The sequence below is a fragment of the Apodemus sylvaticus genome, chromosome 10 (genome assembly GCF_947179515.1).
Source record: "Apodemus sylvaticus chromosome 10, mApoSyl1.1, whole genome shotgun sequence".
Taxonomy (NCBI): Eukaryota; Metazoa; Chordata; class Mammalia; order Rodentia; family Muridae; genus Apodemus; species Apodemus sylvaticus.
This window is the reverse complement of record NC_067481.1, coordinates 15253214-15270687: the sequence shown is the minus strand read 5'-3', so window position 1 is coordinate 15270687 and position 17474 is coordinate 15253214. Positions and strand designations below refer to the sequence as shown.

The window sequence follows — 17474 nt, the reverse complement described above, 5'->3', positions numbered from 1 at the left end:
TTTCATTGCTACTTCATAACTGTAATTTTGCTACTGTTATGAATTATAATGTAAATATCTGATATGCAAATCCTGTGAAAGGGGTCACAACGCACAGGTTGAAAACCGATACCCCAGAGGGCACACCTTCCCTTCCTTCTCCAGGGTTTAGGGTGCTGGGCAGCCTATGGCCAGGAATATCAGCAATTGCTGTCCAAGGCATATGGAAAAAAGGAAACCTTTCTGAGATCTTTTATTTCAAACCACAGATCCTATCCAGTCAAAAAATGTCTCTTGGGAATCTTAGAAGCCAAGGAGGGACGTTCAGGTCACAGACGAGGGTTTCGTCTCATGGTGGAAGAGTGGGGGAGGAGCTGGCTCTGGACACTGGCGCTGCTCTGAACTGCAGAACGAGCACAGGCTGTTCCTGGAAGCTTTCTAAAGACTGACCAGACCAGATCTTCAAAGCTATCAGGCATGGTGGGCAAGCCCTAGCTGGGAAGGCACGAAGGAGGGCCCCTTGTATACCTGCTGGCCTGCTTCCTCTGACACCAGGCAGGTCTGGGTTTGTGTCCATGATGCTGTTTGTAGAGGAGCTCAGAGGGAGAGACACGTGATAGACGAGGTCAGGGCAGCCGTGAAACTCCCTCCTCAGCTCTGAAAGACTCTGCTTTGATCTAGTGCTCTGGCTCTGCGTCCATGCAGGATTCCCAGGGGTTCTGGGGCATCCGGGGCAGGGAGAAGAGCAGGAGGAACAGCCCACCGAGGAAGAGCAAGGTGAACGCGGCACACGCACAGGCGAAAGACCACGAGTAGTAGTACTCTAGCCAGACCGTGTCCTCGCTGTCAATCATACGCTTCACCGATTGCCTCATGACCTCCACGGAGACGATGAGGCAGAGCCCTGGGGACAAAGCCAAGAGTCCTAGTGACTACTGGTGCTCCCGCTGCCACCTCAGTCCTCCCCCAACCTCTGTTCCCTACCTCCGACAGGGTCTTGAGAGGAAACTACTTCTGGACTGTTCTAACCAGTAATCTACAAAAGTGACCCATGCGTACCGTGCCCTCCCTCCCCCTGCAGGAGGTTGGCCAGAGACCTACCACATTTCCTTCCTTCTTTTGTTAATTGCTCCCTGGGAAGGTTTGGTCAGTGTCCCTCCCAAGGGCAGTGCCACTGGGGGGAGAAAATGAACCAAGCAAGCTTTCTCCCTCCCATCTCTCCTGGGGTCACCAAGGTTCTGACTGAATTTGTTCCTGTGTGGAACCTGAGTCCCCCTCCCACTCAGGCACTGCAGGGCCCGACTCTACCTGCAAAGGCATAAAACATGGATGCTGGCCTCAGCAGGTAATCGCGCTTATTCCCGAAGGACAGACATGCGCAGATGGAGCCCACGATGATGAAGCCGAGGCTGAAGATGGCAATGGCCGCTGCTGAGATACTGTACTCTGCGAAACAGAGGGAGCCTTAGAACGGGGCCTCTCCAGGCACTTCCTACAGTCAGGGTTCCATGCAGCGAGGGTCTGCATCCAGGATCCCCATTTCACACCCGAGCGAGGCTCACTCACTCCAAGTCTGTGCTCTAGGGAACAGTGCGACCAGGTGCTATCTGTGGGCCCATCCATATCTTCCCAGGACACCAAAGTGTATGGTTCTCTGAAACGAAGGTCTCAGGAGGCAGACACCCCGTGGCTGGAGATGTTCCTAGACGTGGCCTCATGAGTGACAGGCGGGAGGCACTGAGCTGTAGGTGGTCTGTCTTAGATTGACAAGGGGACTCTGGAAGATTGGCAGTCTGTGGGTGTGGCTGTGTGTGGGCTGCCTAAGAATCCATCAGAGTATGTGCCTCTGTGTCTGCATGTGAGAATTTGTATGAGTGTGTGTGTGTGTGTGTGTGTGTGAGAGAGAGAGAGAGAGAGAGAGAGGCTGTCAGTATACATGGATGCACTTGTATGCACCTTACATACAAAGGCCTCTGTGTATGTGTGTGCTTGTGTATGTGTGTGTGTGTGTGTGTGTGTGTGTGTATGCATGTGTAAGCGCTCCCTTCATTAGGCTCTTAGTATATATACATTTTCCATGTATGAAGGTCTGTTGGTGCATGCATGCATGAGTGTTCCCTGTGTTAAGGCTCTCAGTATATATGTGTGCTTTGTGCATGAGGATCCATCCGTGCATGCACACGTGTGGACATGTGAGGGTCCGTCTGTAACATGTGTGTGAGTGTGTCTGAGTCAGCTCTTATACACTGCGTGGCGGCCCACTCCCCCCAGAGGCCAGGCTGTACCTGCTAATGGGGTCTCAGAGTTCTATTGACGAAAGGAGGGATTATCCTGTTTTCTCAGCTCAGGGAGCTCTTAAGTGTGGCCAGGACTCCCACTGACCCACAGAGACTCTCACCCATCCATCCATCCTTCCATCCATCCATCCTTCCATCCATCCATCCATCCATCCACCCATCCATCCATCCATCCATCCATCCATCCATCCATCCACCCACCCATCCATCCATCCATCCACCCATCCATCCATCCATCCATCCATCCATCCATCCATCCATCCATCCACCCACCCATCCACCCATCCATCCATCCATCCACCCACCCACCCACCCATCCACCCATCCATCCATCCATCCATCCATCCATCCATCCATCCATCCCAGAATCCTGCTCCAGCACTGTAGGTACTGGAACCCTTCAAAGCCCCTGGGCTCTGCTGGAATATGCTCCAGCTGCAGCCTACAAATGTGCTCTGCATCTGGGCAGGGAACCGCCCCTTTGTGTGTAGGGATGTGACAGGGCACAGCCTGCAGCTGCTTTTCATCCTGAGCAGGAGTCAGCAAGTTTCTGCCAAGTGACTTCCTGCTGCTAAGCTGCGCGTGTGACAGAACTTGCTCCTCATACCTCTACTTCCAAGGGCCTCACTCACCCTTCTGAGTGGTAAATTCAAAGATTTCCGAGCTCTCTCCTGGGTTGAAGTGCCGGAAGTAGGAGCAGTTCTTTTCTGTAAGGGAGCAGACAGTTTGTAAGCAGGTAGAAAGGGCAGGTGTTTCACCACAGGGCATGGAGGGGCCCTCTGGCTCTGCGACCTGTCTCCGCCCACATTCTGAATCTGAGCCAAACAGTTCCCTGACATTTAGCACAGCATTTCAGCAGATAAGGAATGCAAAGGAGGCTGGGACAGGGTGGTGGATTCTCAGGGCTGACCCTGAGAACGTGCAAACCCTGAGCCCATTAGGCGGTTGGGGTAACTGAGACCTGAGCTCACGTTGTTCCCAAAGTAGGGGGCATACATGCTTGGCAATTAACCAGTGATCTCTGCCCGTGGCTTCATCTCCTGTGTGATGTCTCGAGGCCAAGAACAGTACCAAAAACCCTCAGCTCACAAGACAGCCCGCTGCAGCATGGAGTTATTATCCAGGTCAAAATATTAACAGTGATGAGGTTGAAGGACCTTGATCAAACCAGAACCGGACTCCAGGTCCGTTCACAGTGGGACCCGGGGACCAGCATTTTTCAAAAGATTTCCAGGGCCTAGGAGAAGGCTCAGCTGTTAAAGAGTTTGCCACAGAACGTGAGGGTTTCCAGCAACTGTGTAAAAAACTGGGTACAGTGATCAGGTCCCTCACTGAACTGGAGCTCGGCTATTGGCCAGTCTGCCCGTCGATGAGTTCTAGGGATCCACCTCCCAGCGCTGGCCAATAGCCGAGCTCCAGTTCAGTGAGGGACCCGGTCTCAAAAAACAAGTTGGAGAGCAATGGAGGAAGACTGTGAATGGGCGCTTCTGGTCTCCATATGCACATTCATGTAGGTCCAAAGGAACGTCACGCATGTACACACACACACACACACACACACACACACACACACACAGAGAGAGAGAGAGAGAGAGAGAGAGAGAGAGAGAGAGATTTCTAGAAAATTGCTGCGTATCCAGGTTGGCAACCCGGCTTTGCCCCACAAAGGGCTTTTCTGTAAGCTTCTTCCTCAGCCCCTTGGCACCTGAATCATGTGGACCCCAGACAAAATCTTCCCTACTAAGCCTCTTGGCCACTGAGCATTGTCATGACAACCATCGATGGCCTGTGGACAGTTAGACCTTGCGACCTGGGTGTTATGGGGTAGCAGGAGAGGGGCTGGGAGGAAATAGAACCATAATGACTTTATATCTAATTCCAGTTGTCTCTTTTGCAACTAGATATGACACCTAAGTATAGTTGCACTCCTTGTGGGAGACATTCGATATTCTTTATCCATGAATTACCGAATTAAGAACTAAAAGAATGGGCTATTTTTAATTCTCCCTCTCTCTCTTTTCCCTATTTTTTTTTGGAGACAGGGAGACAGGGTCCCATGTAGCCCAGGATGACTTTAAATTCACTGTATATCCAAATACAGCCAATGATAATCCTGGAATTCTGATCCACCTACCTCTACCTCCCAAGTACTGGGACTGCAAGTATTTGCCATGACTTCTGGTTTATACGGTCTGGGGATGGAGCCTCAGGCTCTGCGCATGCTCTCCCAACTGTACTATATACCCTACCCCCTATTTTTTGCTTCCTAAGAAAACTAAATTAGGTTGCTTTTTATTTATGTGAGGTCCGGTCTTGGTGCCTTTCCTGCGTTTCTGTCTCCCTTAGGATAAAAGACATCTCTGCCTTTAGTTTTAACGGCATTGAGTGTGGATTCACAGCTTTCCTTTCAGGCTCTAGTTGAATGTTCATTCCAAAAGGACTGGCAGTGCCCCGTTTCTTTTAGATATGTGCCCTGGGGCTGCTGCCATCCTGCGTTTGAACAGGAGGAAGGTTCCTTCTATCTGGTCGTATAATGTTACTGCTGCTTAATCCTGTCCCTCCCTACACCTCCAAAGTTCAATTGCTGCTTCTCCTGGGGTCAAGGAACGAGGAAGAGCGGGGACGGGGACGCCTGGAGATGGGGTCTGGCCTAGCAGCAGTGACTGTTCCCGGCAGCAAGCCGCCTTTCCCAAGCTTCTATATTTAAATCCCTTTTCCTTTGAGCCAAGTTACCTGGGGTGTCTGGCTACCGGTTGTGATGTCAGACTCAACACTGCTCCTTTCTTTCAGCATCCACGGCTATTTTAAAGCATAATGCAGCCCTCTTATATTTATGAGAACAGTTGCTGTAGATTCTCTTGAATCAATGCCTCAGAATGGCTCACGCTCTGTGACATAGCTCCCCGGGTCTCCCTCCAGACAAAGGAACATTTCTGTTTCGTTCTTTAAGGGCCAATTCCAGTTGCCATTGAAAAACCCTCCAAGAAGAATTGACTGGATTCAAGTGTATTTCATGGTCAGCTGCTCTGCCGGCTACTCATTCCCTGGGAGTTACGAGCCTTCAGAGTGAGGGCGGTGTGGTCCAGGCAGCCTCGAGACTCTGGTGACCGCAGATAGTTGACCCTTTTGGGATGCAGAGGTGACTCCTGCTTGGCGTGTTTGGGAGACAGCTACCACCACACAAATGTCAGGCTTCATTCAGGGCTGACATCAATTTACAGACATGCTCTGGATATCAGGTCAGAGATGCCTGAGCTTGGGTGCACTGGAGTAGGTTATATTCCTGTGGGGACTAGGCAGGTGGCACTGGGGGACACATTCCCTTGGGTAGCACATATAATGTTGCTTTCTCTGTTAAATATCTTCAACTGTGGGTGATGGTAAGGTAGGTTAGGAACGCTGAAAGCCTCAGTTTCTTTCCAATATGCTCAACTCTGGTCCAGAGGTCAGGCAGGACCTCTTTTCTCCCCTGAGTTTGACACATGAATTAGGCCCATATTCTTGGCTTTCAACCTGTACAAAACATATCTGCTCCCAGCCCACATGTCTGTCTTGTGGAGACCACAAGCCCTTTCACAGTTCCCATCGGCCCCAAAGATGGAATAGTCACATCAAACCAACCAAGCCAGCATCTTTAGCAGAGGGCAGAGGGTCTCATGTGACTTAGTTTTCTCCATATTTGTCCTTTTGAAGGATGGTAGTATTTGGGGAAACTGAGCATCATGGAAAACTTAAAACAGACAACTCAGATAGTGAAGTGCTTCCTGTGCAAACCTGCGTTTGATCTTCAGAACCTCTGGGAGGTGGGATAGTGGCGGCCTGCACTTGTGATCCCAGTCTGGAAGGACAGAGACAAGCGGATCCCTGGGGCTGCTGGCCAGCCAGCCGAACCAAATCGGTGGGCTCCAGGCTCTGTGGGAGACTCTGTCTCAAACACCAAGGTGAGGGGTAACTGAGGCAGCTCAGGTAGATCTTAGGCAGCTCAGGTAGATCTTTGTCTTTCATGCAAACCTGCACATACACATGTGCAAATATATGTGTGAGCACACACACACACACACACACACACCCCTAATCTGAAGCAGGCCCTAAGTGGGTCACTTAGTCCCAGGTAAAGCTGGAGAGGTGAGGCTTGGGGTGGTCTTGTGGTTGCTCGCAGATTTTGAACCCTCCTGTGTCTGCCTCTCCAATGCCATTTCTTGTCTCCAATAATAGGTATAACACCCTTGCATAGATTTAGGGGCTCACCGTCTGCCCTGTGCCCTCTGTTCCGCCACTGTGCAGCAAGTAAGCAGAGATCCCAGTGCCAAGAAGATCCAGGACTGTAACTAGAGTCTCCGAGGTTCCCGCCAGCCATCTATTGTCTCTGAAACAGGCTTATAATGATTCTAACGTTTTCCTTTCTACAAGATGCAGTGATGTGCAGTGATGTAAATATGTGAATGGCGCTATTTCTTAAAATATACACAGCCATGAATAGCGGTGCATGCCTTTTATTCCGGCACTTGGGAGGTAGAGGCAGGCTACTTTGGTCTATATAGTGAGTTTCTGGCCAGCCGGGACTACATAGTGAACCCCTGTCTCAAACAAAACACAAACAGTGAGCTCAGTTCAGACTTTCCTAGAAACTGGGACAGGGGGATGGCTGGCTAACCCCACAGTATGGTTCAGTCACCAGCTGTGCAGAATCCAGGGTGGCAATCTCAAAGAACCAGAGTAGCAGGCATGTGGAACTCCAAGGTAAAGCTGAGGTAACAGGGGATAGCTGAGTTATTACTGAGAAGATCCCCAGGGTAGCAGGTACCTGGGAGCATAGAGTTAATATATGGAAAATACCTTGATATGAGTAACCCCTCAGGAACTATTTGGTTAGAGCTAGGGAGAAAGTCTCACACATGATGCTCATATATGCTTTTGGCAAGCTTATAAAGATGCTGTGTTCTCTCCTAACCACCCTGAAGAATTCCTGAGATTCCTAAGCTGGGGGTATCCCAAGGCCTTTGGCAGAGCCCCACGGTGTTCTTCTTCTGTGGGGGAGTCAAGTGAAAGCTCCAACCTCCAACATGAACTCATGTGGGTAGAGGAGGGAGCCCCAGAGATTCCCAGGCCTGGTGACATCATGTTCTTACACCCACAATCCTTGCACTGAGGAGAGATGTGGGCGTAGAGAAATGGGATGCTGGGTTGCCCTAGAGAGGCAGGACCTGAAAGAAACAAGGGCAGAAAGAATGCTCCTTCTGAGGTTCCCTGGCTGACACACAGTCTCCCCTACAGCCTGGGGAAGCCCCTCAGGAGACATTGGAACCAAGCTTAGGTGTTGATCGTGGACAGAGCAGTTCTAAGGCTCTTTGTGGACAGTGGGACATTCACATGAGGCAGCTCCTTTCCATCCTGTGAGGATGGCAGAGTGGGTTTTAAGGAAATCACCTTGTGTCAACTCTTGGTCTGGCTGCCTCAGACCATGCTGTGTCCTATGCGGGACTCCTTGTGGCCCCCTGAGTTACCACACTTTAGGAATACAGAGCATTGGAAGTTATGGGAAGCTCTGGGAACAAGGAGCATCAGGATTTAAGGTGTGTGTATTGAACCTCTCTTTGTCAGGTAGTTAGCCCAGGGGAAGGCCATGATTGCCTTCAGGGTTCTTTGTTGAATGAAAATCTGTATGATGCTGAGTCATCTCTCCAGCCTCAGGAAAAGTTTCTTAATTAATGCAGAAGTTGCAGGGTCCAGGCTACTGTGGGTGGCACCACCCCTGGGCTTGTGGTCCTGGGTAGAAGGAGAAAGCAAGCTGAGTAAGCCGCAGGAAGCAAGTCAGCAAACAAACAAATGCTTAGGGACAGAGTCCTGGTCACTAACTACATGACCTCCGTTACATTATTCACATTTTCTCAGCGTCGCTTCCCTCATTTGTGACGTGGGATGACGTCACCTCCCTCATCTGTGACATGGGATGATGAATGTATAAGTCTCCTGCAGGTTTACGTGAGATTGGATGAGCTGGTGCAGTCGTGTATTGCTTAGCAGTGTGGGTAGTTAGTTCTGAGCAAGGTGCCTTAGGCAATTTTGTCATTGTGTAAACATTATGGAGTGCGTGCACACAAACTGAGATAACTATGGCTTCATTAGGTGACATAATAGCATGAGGCGATCCTTTTACACATGGTCCATCAGTGGACCATGATGATTGGACCAAATATTGATATGTGATAAACAGCTGCATATGTGTGGACTCCCATCATCTCCAGGCTTCCGTGGTGTTCGAGGAAAATAATCTGTTTACCTTATCAAGAATCTCATGTGTGTGATAGATGGCTGTGCTGGTTGGTTTTTGCCAACTTGACACAGATTAGGGTCACTGGGAAAGGGAATCTCGGTTGAGAAATTGCTTCCATCAGGATGGCCTATTCCTATGTCTGTGAGTCAGCTTCCTTTTAAAATATGTATTTTATGTGTATGTGTGTGCGCATGAGTGTATACATGCACACCATGTGCATTCAATGCCAGAAGAGGTCAGGGGAGAGCATCAGGTCCTCCGAAATCATAGCTACAGACAGCTGGGAGCCACCTCGTGAATGCTGGGAACCAAACTTGGGTCTTCAGCAAGAGCAGTGTATGCTCTTAACCACTGAACCATCTCTCTGATCCCAGGGATGTTTTCTTGATTAATGGTGGATGTTGTAGGGTCCAGACTACTGTGGGGTGGTACCACCCCTGGGCGTGCCGTCCTATGTTCTATAAGAAAGCAAGTTGGGTAAGCCATGGGAAGCAGGCCAGCAAGCAGTGTTCTGCTCCTCCATGGCTTCTGTTCAGTTCTTGCTTCTGTGTTGCTGCTCTGAGTTCCTGCCCTGGCTTCCCTCCATGATGGACTGTAACCAGTAAGCTGAAATAAACCCTTTCCTCCCCAAGTTGTTTCTGGCCAGTGTTTTATTCTAGCGACAGAGAAGCAAGCCAGGACAGTTGCTGATCTTAGTTCTGTTTCTTGTTGCTGTGATAATTGCAGGTTCATAGCAGGGAAGTTGAAGGAGCAGGAATTTGAAACAGCTGGTCACACCCATAGCCAAGAGCAGAGAACGGAGAGCAGCACAGTAAGTAATATACCTTTCCTAAGCACACCAGAGACCAACCTAAGGTAGCTAACTCCTCATTGAGGCTCCCTGGTAATTCGATGTTGCATCAAGTTGACAAATAGGCATCTGGATTGCGTCTAGCTTTCTGTTTGGAGCATTCTCTGCATCTTTCACCAATTTGGATGTGATGGATGGAGGTATGAATTTATTTAAAATTACTACCCAGAATTCATTGAACTTCGTATATTTTTAGGCTCATGCTTTTCATCCAGTTTGGGAAGCACGAAGCCATTATCCCGTTCCTCTTTCTCTTCATCTGGAGACTCCTGTGATGTGTCTAATGGTGTCTCTCCTGTGTCTGGGACGTTGCCCCTTTCCCTTGCCTGTTCCTCTGCCTGTGGAAACTCAGTGGACATTTTTTAGACTTTTTTATTTTTCTGTTCAGATCTGCCTTTGAATCCCTCTAGTGAACTTTCCACTTTAATTATTGCCCTCTGTGAAAGGATTTATTTGATGCTTTAAAATTAATTTCTTTCTCTTGATTGGTATCTATTTCATGAGGTAGCCCCCCCCCTTTCATTCTTGAGATATGGTTCCTGGCTGATTTAAAGTTTTCATCTAGCTAGGGCTGGTGAGGTGGCTCAGCAGGTCACGTGTTGGCCGGCTGACTTGAGTGTGGTCTTCCAGATCCCAAACTATGGAAGGATAGAACCGATTCATGTCATCTGCTGACACTCCTCCACAAACAAACAAAAACACAAATAAACCAATGTGAAAAAGTCTTTGTCCGCAGCTAGACATCCTAAAGGCTTGTTCAAGTTCACTCTAGTTTCTGGCTCTCCTTGTCATCTTAGTTCTTTATGTGACTTGTCGTCTGTTTTGTTTTTGTTTGCTTGCTTTTGAGGGAGGGTCTCATGACACGTAGCCTTGACTGTCCTGAAATTCCCTATGTAGCCCAGGCTGTCCTCAAAGACACAAATATCCACCTGCTTCTGCCTCCCCAGTGCTAGGATCAAAGACATATACCTCCATACCCTTCTTAATGGTTTCTATTTGTTAAATATACACATGACATGGCAACTCAGGAAGTCTGCTTCTCCTTCTTGACGCTTGTCCCTGTTGCTGTGTTTGAGCTAATTTCACGATGTGTCTATATTCTTGAGCATGAAAACCTCTGTTCTATTAACTTGACCAACGGTTGACAGAGGTGCTCTAACATGTATGAAACCTGTTTAGCTCCTAGTCACAGCTTTGTAGCTGAGGACTTTTGCAAGGTGACCAAAAAATCCACGTAATGGCAGTGCTTTGGGAGAGAGACTCTGCAAGAGGCCCAACCTGTTCTTTTTCCTCCAGACTGCTCCTGGCTTTGTCTTGTTTTACTGAGATAGTACTTTTCACGGAGGAAATGAAAGCACCTTAAAATTGACTTCGCCCCAACTTGCCTGCTTTTCTTGAATAAGCCCTTGCCAGGTTGCTATAAGATTTTGTTTAATTTCCAGAGCCCTGAAATTAAAGAATCTGTTTCTATTTCCTTCCATCCCCGAATTCTCATTGCTGTCGATGAGGGAGCCGATTCGGTGGGGGAGGGTTTATTTCTCCCTTAGTCATTTTTTTCTGGTATTGCCCAAAGTTAATACTATACAGAAAGCTCTCATAGCACATAGCCCTATGTGGATATGCTGTTGCTACAGTTGTTAATAGATAAGAGAACACTGTATGAGCTCTCTTACAGAAAAGACAGGTCCTAGGGGACACAGAAAAGGTAGACCCAGAAGGAAATTGATGTCCGTTTGGATGCAGGAAGAGGCTTTGGAAGACGCCGGGGGGAGGGAGGGTTAGGGTCAGTGTCGCAAGTGTGGGCAGTGTGAATCAGAGTCGAAGCCGGACAGGCAGACTCTGCTTAGGCTCAAGGGCAAGCCTTGCCTGCTGGTCCCCTGAGACCGCTCTCCTCGCCAGCCTGTCTCTATGTAGGCGTGGCTCATCTGCTCTGACGTTAAAAGGCACACGGCTGAAAGGACAGGTGGACAGAACCGTCATGTCCCTCCTCACGCACGATCTGGGAGAAGCTGCCTCCCAGCCTCGCCCTGTTCTGCCCTGCCCTGGGAGCTGGCCAGCTGATGCATCTGTTTACCAGTGTGTAGAGCGGCCAAGGGGTGTGGGCGTCAGGTTATATGATATCCTTCAAGCATATGTTCATACCCATCCATGCCCTCCATGCTGAGACTCTGTTTCCAAGACAGCTGAATGCTTACAAATCTCTGGGTCACCAGCAGCGGTGAGTGACGTCTGGATTTCCTGAAGAAAGAGCTAAGAAAGAGGAGGGAGGAGAAGGGTAGGAGAGCCTGCTCTGCCCTCCACGTGGCTGCTGGATCTTAAAGAATCAGGACTAAGCACTCGAACCACAAGCATTAGGCAGGGGGACAGAAGGCATCATTCTGCAGATCAGGATGGAGGCCACATGTGCTGTGACCCACTGAGGCCTTAGAGACTCTCTAGGCTCTAGAAGTCATCCTACCGCTTTACACAGGTGAAGCGGAGGCTGAGATAGACCTTGTCCTCTCTGGCTAGTCCTTCCTAGGCCTAGGGTGTAGCAGCTCAGTTGGTAGAGTTCTTGTCTAGCATTCACAAAGCCCTGGGTTCCATCCCCAGCACTGCGTAAACTGTCTAGATGCATAGCTAGTTGGAGACCTTGTCTCAAAACAAGGAGAAGTCCTCTAAGAGGGCCGTGGATAGCTGTGGCTCCAGCCTGGGCCTCTTTTCTCTCTGGCATGATCTCTCCTCCCGTGCATGCTCTGCTTGCTCTGAATCCCAGGGGCCCCACACTGGCAGAATAGAGATGCATTGCACTAATGCCCGAGCTTCCGAGGCAAGGAACCTGCCTGCAAGGTGTGGGCAGGAAACAGAAGAATACCTTTCAATCACTACAGAAGGAAATGTGGAGAATCCTAGGGCTGTGAACTAAGAAAGAAAATGTACTAGGACCACAGGCTTGACAAAGCACCCGCACTACCTTCTGCTGCAAAGCCATGCGCCAGCTCTGCCCCGCCCCAACCCCCAAGGAGCCCATGCTCGGTCCGTGCTATGCCTTCCACCAGCTTGAAGTTCTCAGTATTTAAGAACAAGGTGGAACCTGGTATTTTTCTTCTTACACAGCCTGACAAACTAGGTAGGAAGCACCTTGCTTATACCTTTGCCCAGAGCAGTGGTCTCAACCTCCCTAATCCTGAGACCCTTTAATACAGCTCCTTGCGTCATGGTGGGCCCCCCCAAATCTAAAATTATTTCATTGCTGCTTCACAACCATAATTTTGCTGTTGTTATGAATCATAATGTAAATAGCTGATATGCAGATACCTGATACACAATCCCCAAAGGGATTGTGACCCACAGGCTGAGAACTGCTGGCCGAGAGGCTAAGGAAGGAGCCAGCCTGCCCCACAGTTTCCTCTAGCTTGAGATCTTAGGGTCGCTATCCTGTCTGCATAGGGAGAGAATGGAACTAAGAAGCCACCGAGTATTTCTGAGCGTCTGTGGCTGGGGCCAGAAGTCCCTGCTTAGTAGACCAGCAGTTTCTGGAGTCTCTTAACTCACTGGTCACTGGATAAACAACATGGGCCTTATAAGACGGAGCCGGAGACAAATGCTCTGGCCATACACAGTACCCCAGGCTGTTTCCATCTTGATCCTTTGCAGAAAAGTCTGGCAACAATTCTGTTCCCATGGGCAACTTATCTCGGGGTCTTGGAAGGACAAGAAATGGAAAGAAGTAGAGAACGTGGGAACCTTACCCCCTGACGGTGTGATGTGTTCACAACTCTCATCTTGGTTGTGCACGGCAACCCGAGTGGTGCAGATCCTCCAGAGGCCGAAGTGGGCTGCCTCGCACGTCTCGTTGCGGTGCTCCAGGTGTGGACTCAGCACGGCCCAGTGGTCAGTCACCACGGCCACCATGGCGAGCACTCCACCCGCCAGGATGAAGAAGAGGGTCGCACGGACCTTCGCTGTTTTGGTCTGTGACATGGCGGTCGTTGAGGTGCGGGTGTTCTGGGCAGGGGGCAGCAGCAGCGTCTCCCAGGCGTCTAGATAGTGGCAGTGGCTACAGGGTGGGGACTGGAAGCTAAGTTTAGTGCATCTGACTGAGCCAGAGTGGGCTGGCCTTGGGGCTGAGAGACACTGGGCAGTCGGAGCAGCTGCTCAGACGTGTCACGGGCCTGAGGAAGGCTTCTATTAATGCTTGTCACTAGGTGTGGCACTGAGGATTCCTTCTGCTTAGGTTTCAGGGCTTTTTTTTTTCCCATCTGGGGGCTAGAAATACACCCCCTGCCCCGGGTGAGGGAGAGAGAGAGTGGATACAGACAGTGGTGGGTATCCAGTGTTTGAATATGTCAACCTCTAGATAGTGGCCTGAGAGATCTTCAGAGTAGACTTAGGTTGTGTGTGTGTGTGTGTGTGTGTGTGTGTGTGTGTGTGTGTGTGTGAATGGCAGGTGGGGGCTGTGAGTGGTGGGCAACAGGCTCATTAGATGTGTGGGTGCTCAGAACCAAAAGGCATTACCAGGTAAGGGGAACCCCAAGAGCTCCTGACTGTGAAGCTTTCCTGTCTCACATGGCCAAGGCAGCTACCAACGCCAGCGTACGTGAGGAACTCAGGAAACTGTCTGCAGGAGAGCAGAAGGAGCTTCCACAGAGCCCACCTCCCAAGCAAGCACTTTAGCGACAAGTCCTCCCTCGTCCCCTGAGTCCCAGGAACATTCCGTCTGGTTCCCAGGCCTGAGCCTAGCATGACAGGCCATGTTTTTTACTATTGCCATCTACTTGCAACTGAGCCCAGAAGAGCAGCTCCGTTCCCGAGGTCCATGAGGCACTGTTCAGTCGATCGCAAACAGCTCTCGGCAGCACACAGAGCAGCCTCGAGGGTCCTGAGGCCAGGATCTGGCCTGGACTGGAGCTGTTGCTTTGTACTGTTTTCAGAGACAGGCAATAAAGATTTTCCATTCTGTTTCCCCCCTCACTTCTCATGTAGCCTCTCCTGTAGCCCAGGTTGGCTTCACACTTGCTGTGTAGCCAAGGAATCCTCCAAATTCTCATCTTCTCTGCCTCTGCCTCCCAAGCGCTGGGATTACTTTCATGTGCCACCATGCCCAGTTCACACGATGCTGGGGGCTTAAGCCAGCGCCTTGTGCATGCCCGCCAAGCAGGTTACCAATTGGGTTATGTCTCGGGGCCATTTCATTTTCAAAGAGAGACAGAAGGAGGTTGATTCACAGGTGACCCGTAAGAAGCAAACTGGGTGCAGATAGAGTGGGGAGCGTGAGAAGGTTCGGGATCCCTGTCGGATGGCTTTGTGTTTCCTAGGCCAGCTCCTGAGGTTCTGCTGTCTACCACTGTCACAGTTCAACAGGCGATCCTTTTTGGGTGAATCCACAAGGTTGACACACAACTGGAACCAGAACCCAACTAGATCTGGGTAGGGTGTTATGCCTCAAAATCCCAGCCTCAGGTTTATAACAGGTTGTTTTTTGTTTTGTTTTTGTTTTTGTTTTTGGTTGTTGTTGTTTTTTAGGAAGGCTCTCTCCAGGTGTGAGAAGCATTCAGATGCTAGAATCACTCAGTGCTGACCCCACTGAGAATAGTTACTGTAGCTCCTCCTCAGGGAGTGCTTGCTGTCTAAGTAGCCCTCTGCTGGGGACCTGCCTTCCGGGTTGGTTGGTGTGAGTGAGCATGGTAGGCATGCTGGTGGAGGTCACTGGAGGACGATGGCTCTTGAGAGAAATGGTGAGAAGCTATGGAGGCTCGGCGAGTCCTCTGACTTCTGATATATGAAGATGTAACAGGTCAGGCCACAACAGCTCCCATTGCCTCCCCTGAGCCCCAGCCGTCATGCTGTCCTCCCCATGTTGGACTGAGTTCTCTCAACTGTGAGCCAAGGAAACCCTTCTCCCCTTAAGTCACACCTGACAGCTCTTCTACCACAGACAAAAGCAGGCTGTCAAGTTAACCTTCGCACTAATCCATGGGGCGAGCACAACTGTCACTCCTGCTCTAAAGATAAGGACACATAGAACTGTCACTTTAACATGAGAGCCTCTTCCCTGGGGCATAATCTCCTGTTGGGTTTTACTTGGCCAGATGCTGAGGCCTAGTGAGGGAGCCTGAGCCTTTGCTCGAGTTTGAGACCTGTCTTGGTCACTTCTGTACTGGAGTGACTCAGCACTGATGTTGAATAACTTTATTGGCCCTGTCAGTCACCTCATACCCTCTGTCATCCTTCCCCGCCTCCTACGTCATCTCACCCCACCAAAAATCCCCACCCCATTCCTCAACCCTATATAAACAAAAGATTGATACAATTAAATAAGTTCCTGCTTTGACCAGACTCCCTCTCAGCTTGGGACAGTTATTCTCCTGACCGCAGGAGATCCTAGGGTCAACAACACTCACCGTCCCGCTCAGCTCCAAGGAGACCAGGCTAGACTGGGTTCTCTCCTCTCGCCTGGACCTGCAGAGAGCCAACGATCTCCCAAGAGCTCCTCTACAAACCTCTTTGTCTCTGCTTCATCTCCTCCCTGTCCCCACCTCTGTATTCTCAACCGGACATCAAGTGTGGCTGACCTACGGCCGGATGCTTTGCTGCTGCTTGCTGTTGACCCCACTCATCTCCGAGAGTCACTGTCCCTGTGGAGTCCATCCTTCCCATGGAGACTTTGCAGGGCCTTTGAGTCCTTTTAGGCGTCCCATGCTTAGGGGACAAAGGGTGGCCTCAGAAACAGCCAACATGAGTCCTGTGTCCATCAGTGTTTGGGGGACTAGACACACCTGGTGTTTGAAACCAAAGTATCTAGAAAAAAAACAACTTAATTTTTAGCAATCGCGGGCTTGTGAAGTATACGAATACATTTTTAATTTCCTGGCTTTGGGGTGCCCTTTGCATACTACCTTTGGGGGAATCCTAGAATGGGGTAGAGCTCAGGGGTACATTTAGTGTCATCCAGAATGCCACCATACACAATATTTTCTTCCTGCATTTCCCTCTGCAGGGGGCAGGCATGTGCCCGAGTCCTCCACCCCGGAGAGCGGAGGCATTAAACATTGATGGCCTTTTCTTTTTGAAGCCGTTTATGTGTGAAGCACGCCTCAGCTGACAGCTCCAGCGACTGCAGATGAGTTGTTTTTTGCTTCTGTGCTAAATCTCTCCAGCCACACCGATTTCTGTTCAAAGGCCATTCACAGGCTTCTGGGTCAACTTACCTACCGAGGGCCTTGCTAGGCCAGGAAGGGGCTCAGAAGTTAGGCTTTTGCTAAGGGGCTAGGGCCTGGTGACCTCCACATCGCCCGCCCTCTTTGGGTGCTTCCTGGAGTTCCAGGCAAGGGAGCATCTCCCATGGGTAGCAGCAGGGGAGTGGGCAGAAGTTTACTGGGGATAGAGCCAGTAGCTCACACCCCACTGGGCCAGTCTCCAGTTGCATGGCTTCCAGCAAGACCTGAGCTTCTTTAAGCCACCATTTCCTCCTCTGTAAACGCAGGGCAGTAGGCCTAGAGGGAGCTGGTGTGGAGATTAAGGTGATGGGTTTACCAGCTTAGCCCATGACAGATGCTATGAGCTGAATTATGGCTCCTATAATTCACATCTAGAAGTCCTAAGCGTGACAGCGATGATACTTGAATGGATGAGGTCTGTGGAGAGAATTAGGTGTAGGCAAGGTCGCCAGTAGACTCCCCCCTGATGGGATTGTAAGATGAGGTCGGGGCTGTCTCAGCCTCTTTCTTGGTCATGTGAGGACACAAAGAGAAGACAGCTGTGTGCAAGCCAAGGAATCTGAGCTCTCTGAAAAATCCAACCACGCTGGCACCAGAACTGTGAGGGAATACATTTCTGCTTATTTAAGCCACCCAGTCTGTGGTATTTTGTTATATCAACAGTGGTCAGAGCACACGAATGCAGCAAGCAGTTGACTCAGGTTACTGTTATTTGTAGACTACAGATGTATCTATTTTCCTGGACGAGTGAGAAACTTCTAGAAGGCAAGCGCTAAGGCAGTGCTAGGTACTCATTCTAGATCTGCTCCAATGGCTCAGTCCAGACCTGAACCCATGGCAGCATCTTTGAAAGTGGTTACTGAGTGACTGTTGGA

General features: G+C 50.1%; 1 protein-coding gene across 1 annotated transcript; it reads right to left on the bottom strand.

The window, feature by feature from the left end:
- Positions 1 to 266: 266 nt before the first annotated feature.
- Cacng1 (calcium voltage-gated channel auxiliary subunit gamma 1) lies at positions 267 to 13363 on the bottom strand. Its single transcript, XM_052197188.1, has 4 exons — positions 13132 to 13363; positions 2909 to 2983; positions 1288 to 1425; positions 267 to 883 (listed from the first exon to the last, which is right to left on the bottom strand). Exons 1-4 carry the CDS (start codon positions 13361 to 13363, stop codon positions 657 to 659), a joined length of 672 nt encoding a protein of 223 aa, XP_052053148.1. The 3' UTR covers positions 267 to 656.
- Between the last annotated feature and the right edge of the window lie 4111 nt (positions 13364 to 17474).

Excerpts from the sequence above, each read along its gene's own strand:
- Cacng1 (XM_052197188.1), bottom strand. The coding sequence starts at position 13,363 with ATGTCACAGACCAAAACAGCGAAGGTCCGTGCGACCCTCTTCTTCATC. Across the intron at positions 2,984-13,131 it reads ACACATCACACCGTCAGGGG|AAAAGAACTGCTCCTACTTC; the intron begins GTAAGGTTCCCA and ends GCTCCCTTACAG. Across the intron at positions 1,426-2,908 it reads TGAATTTACCACTCAGAAGG|AGTACAGTATCTCAGCAGCG; the intron begins GTGAGTGAGGCC and ends TCTGTTTCGCAG.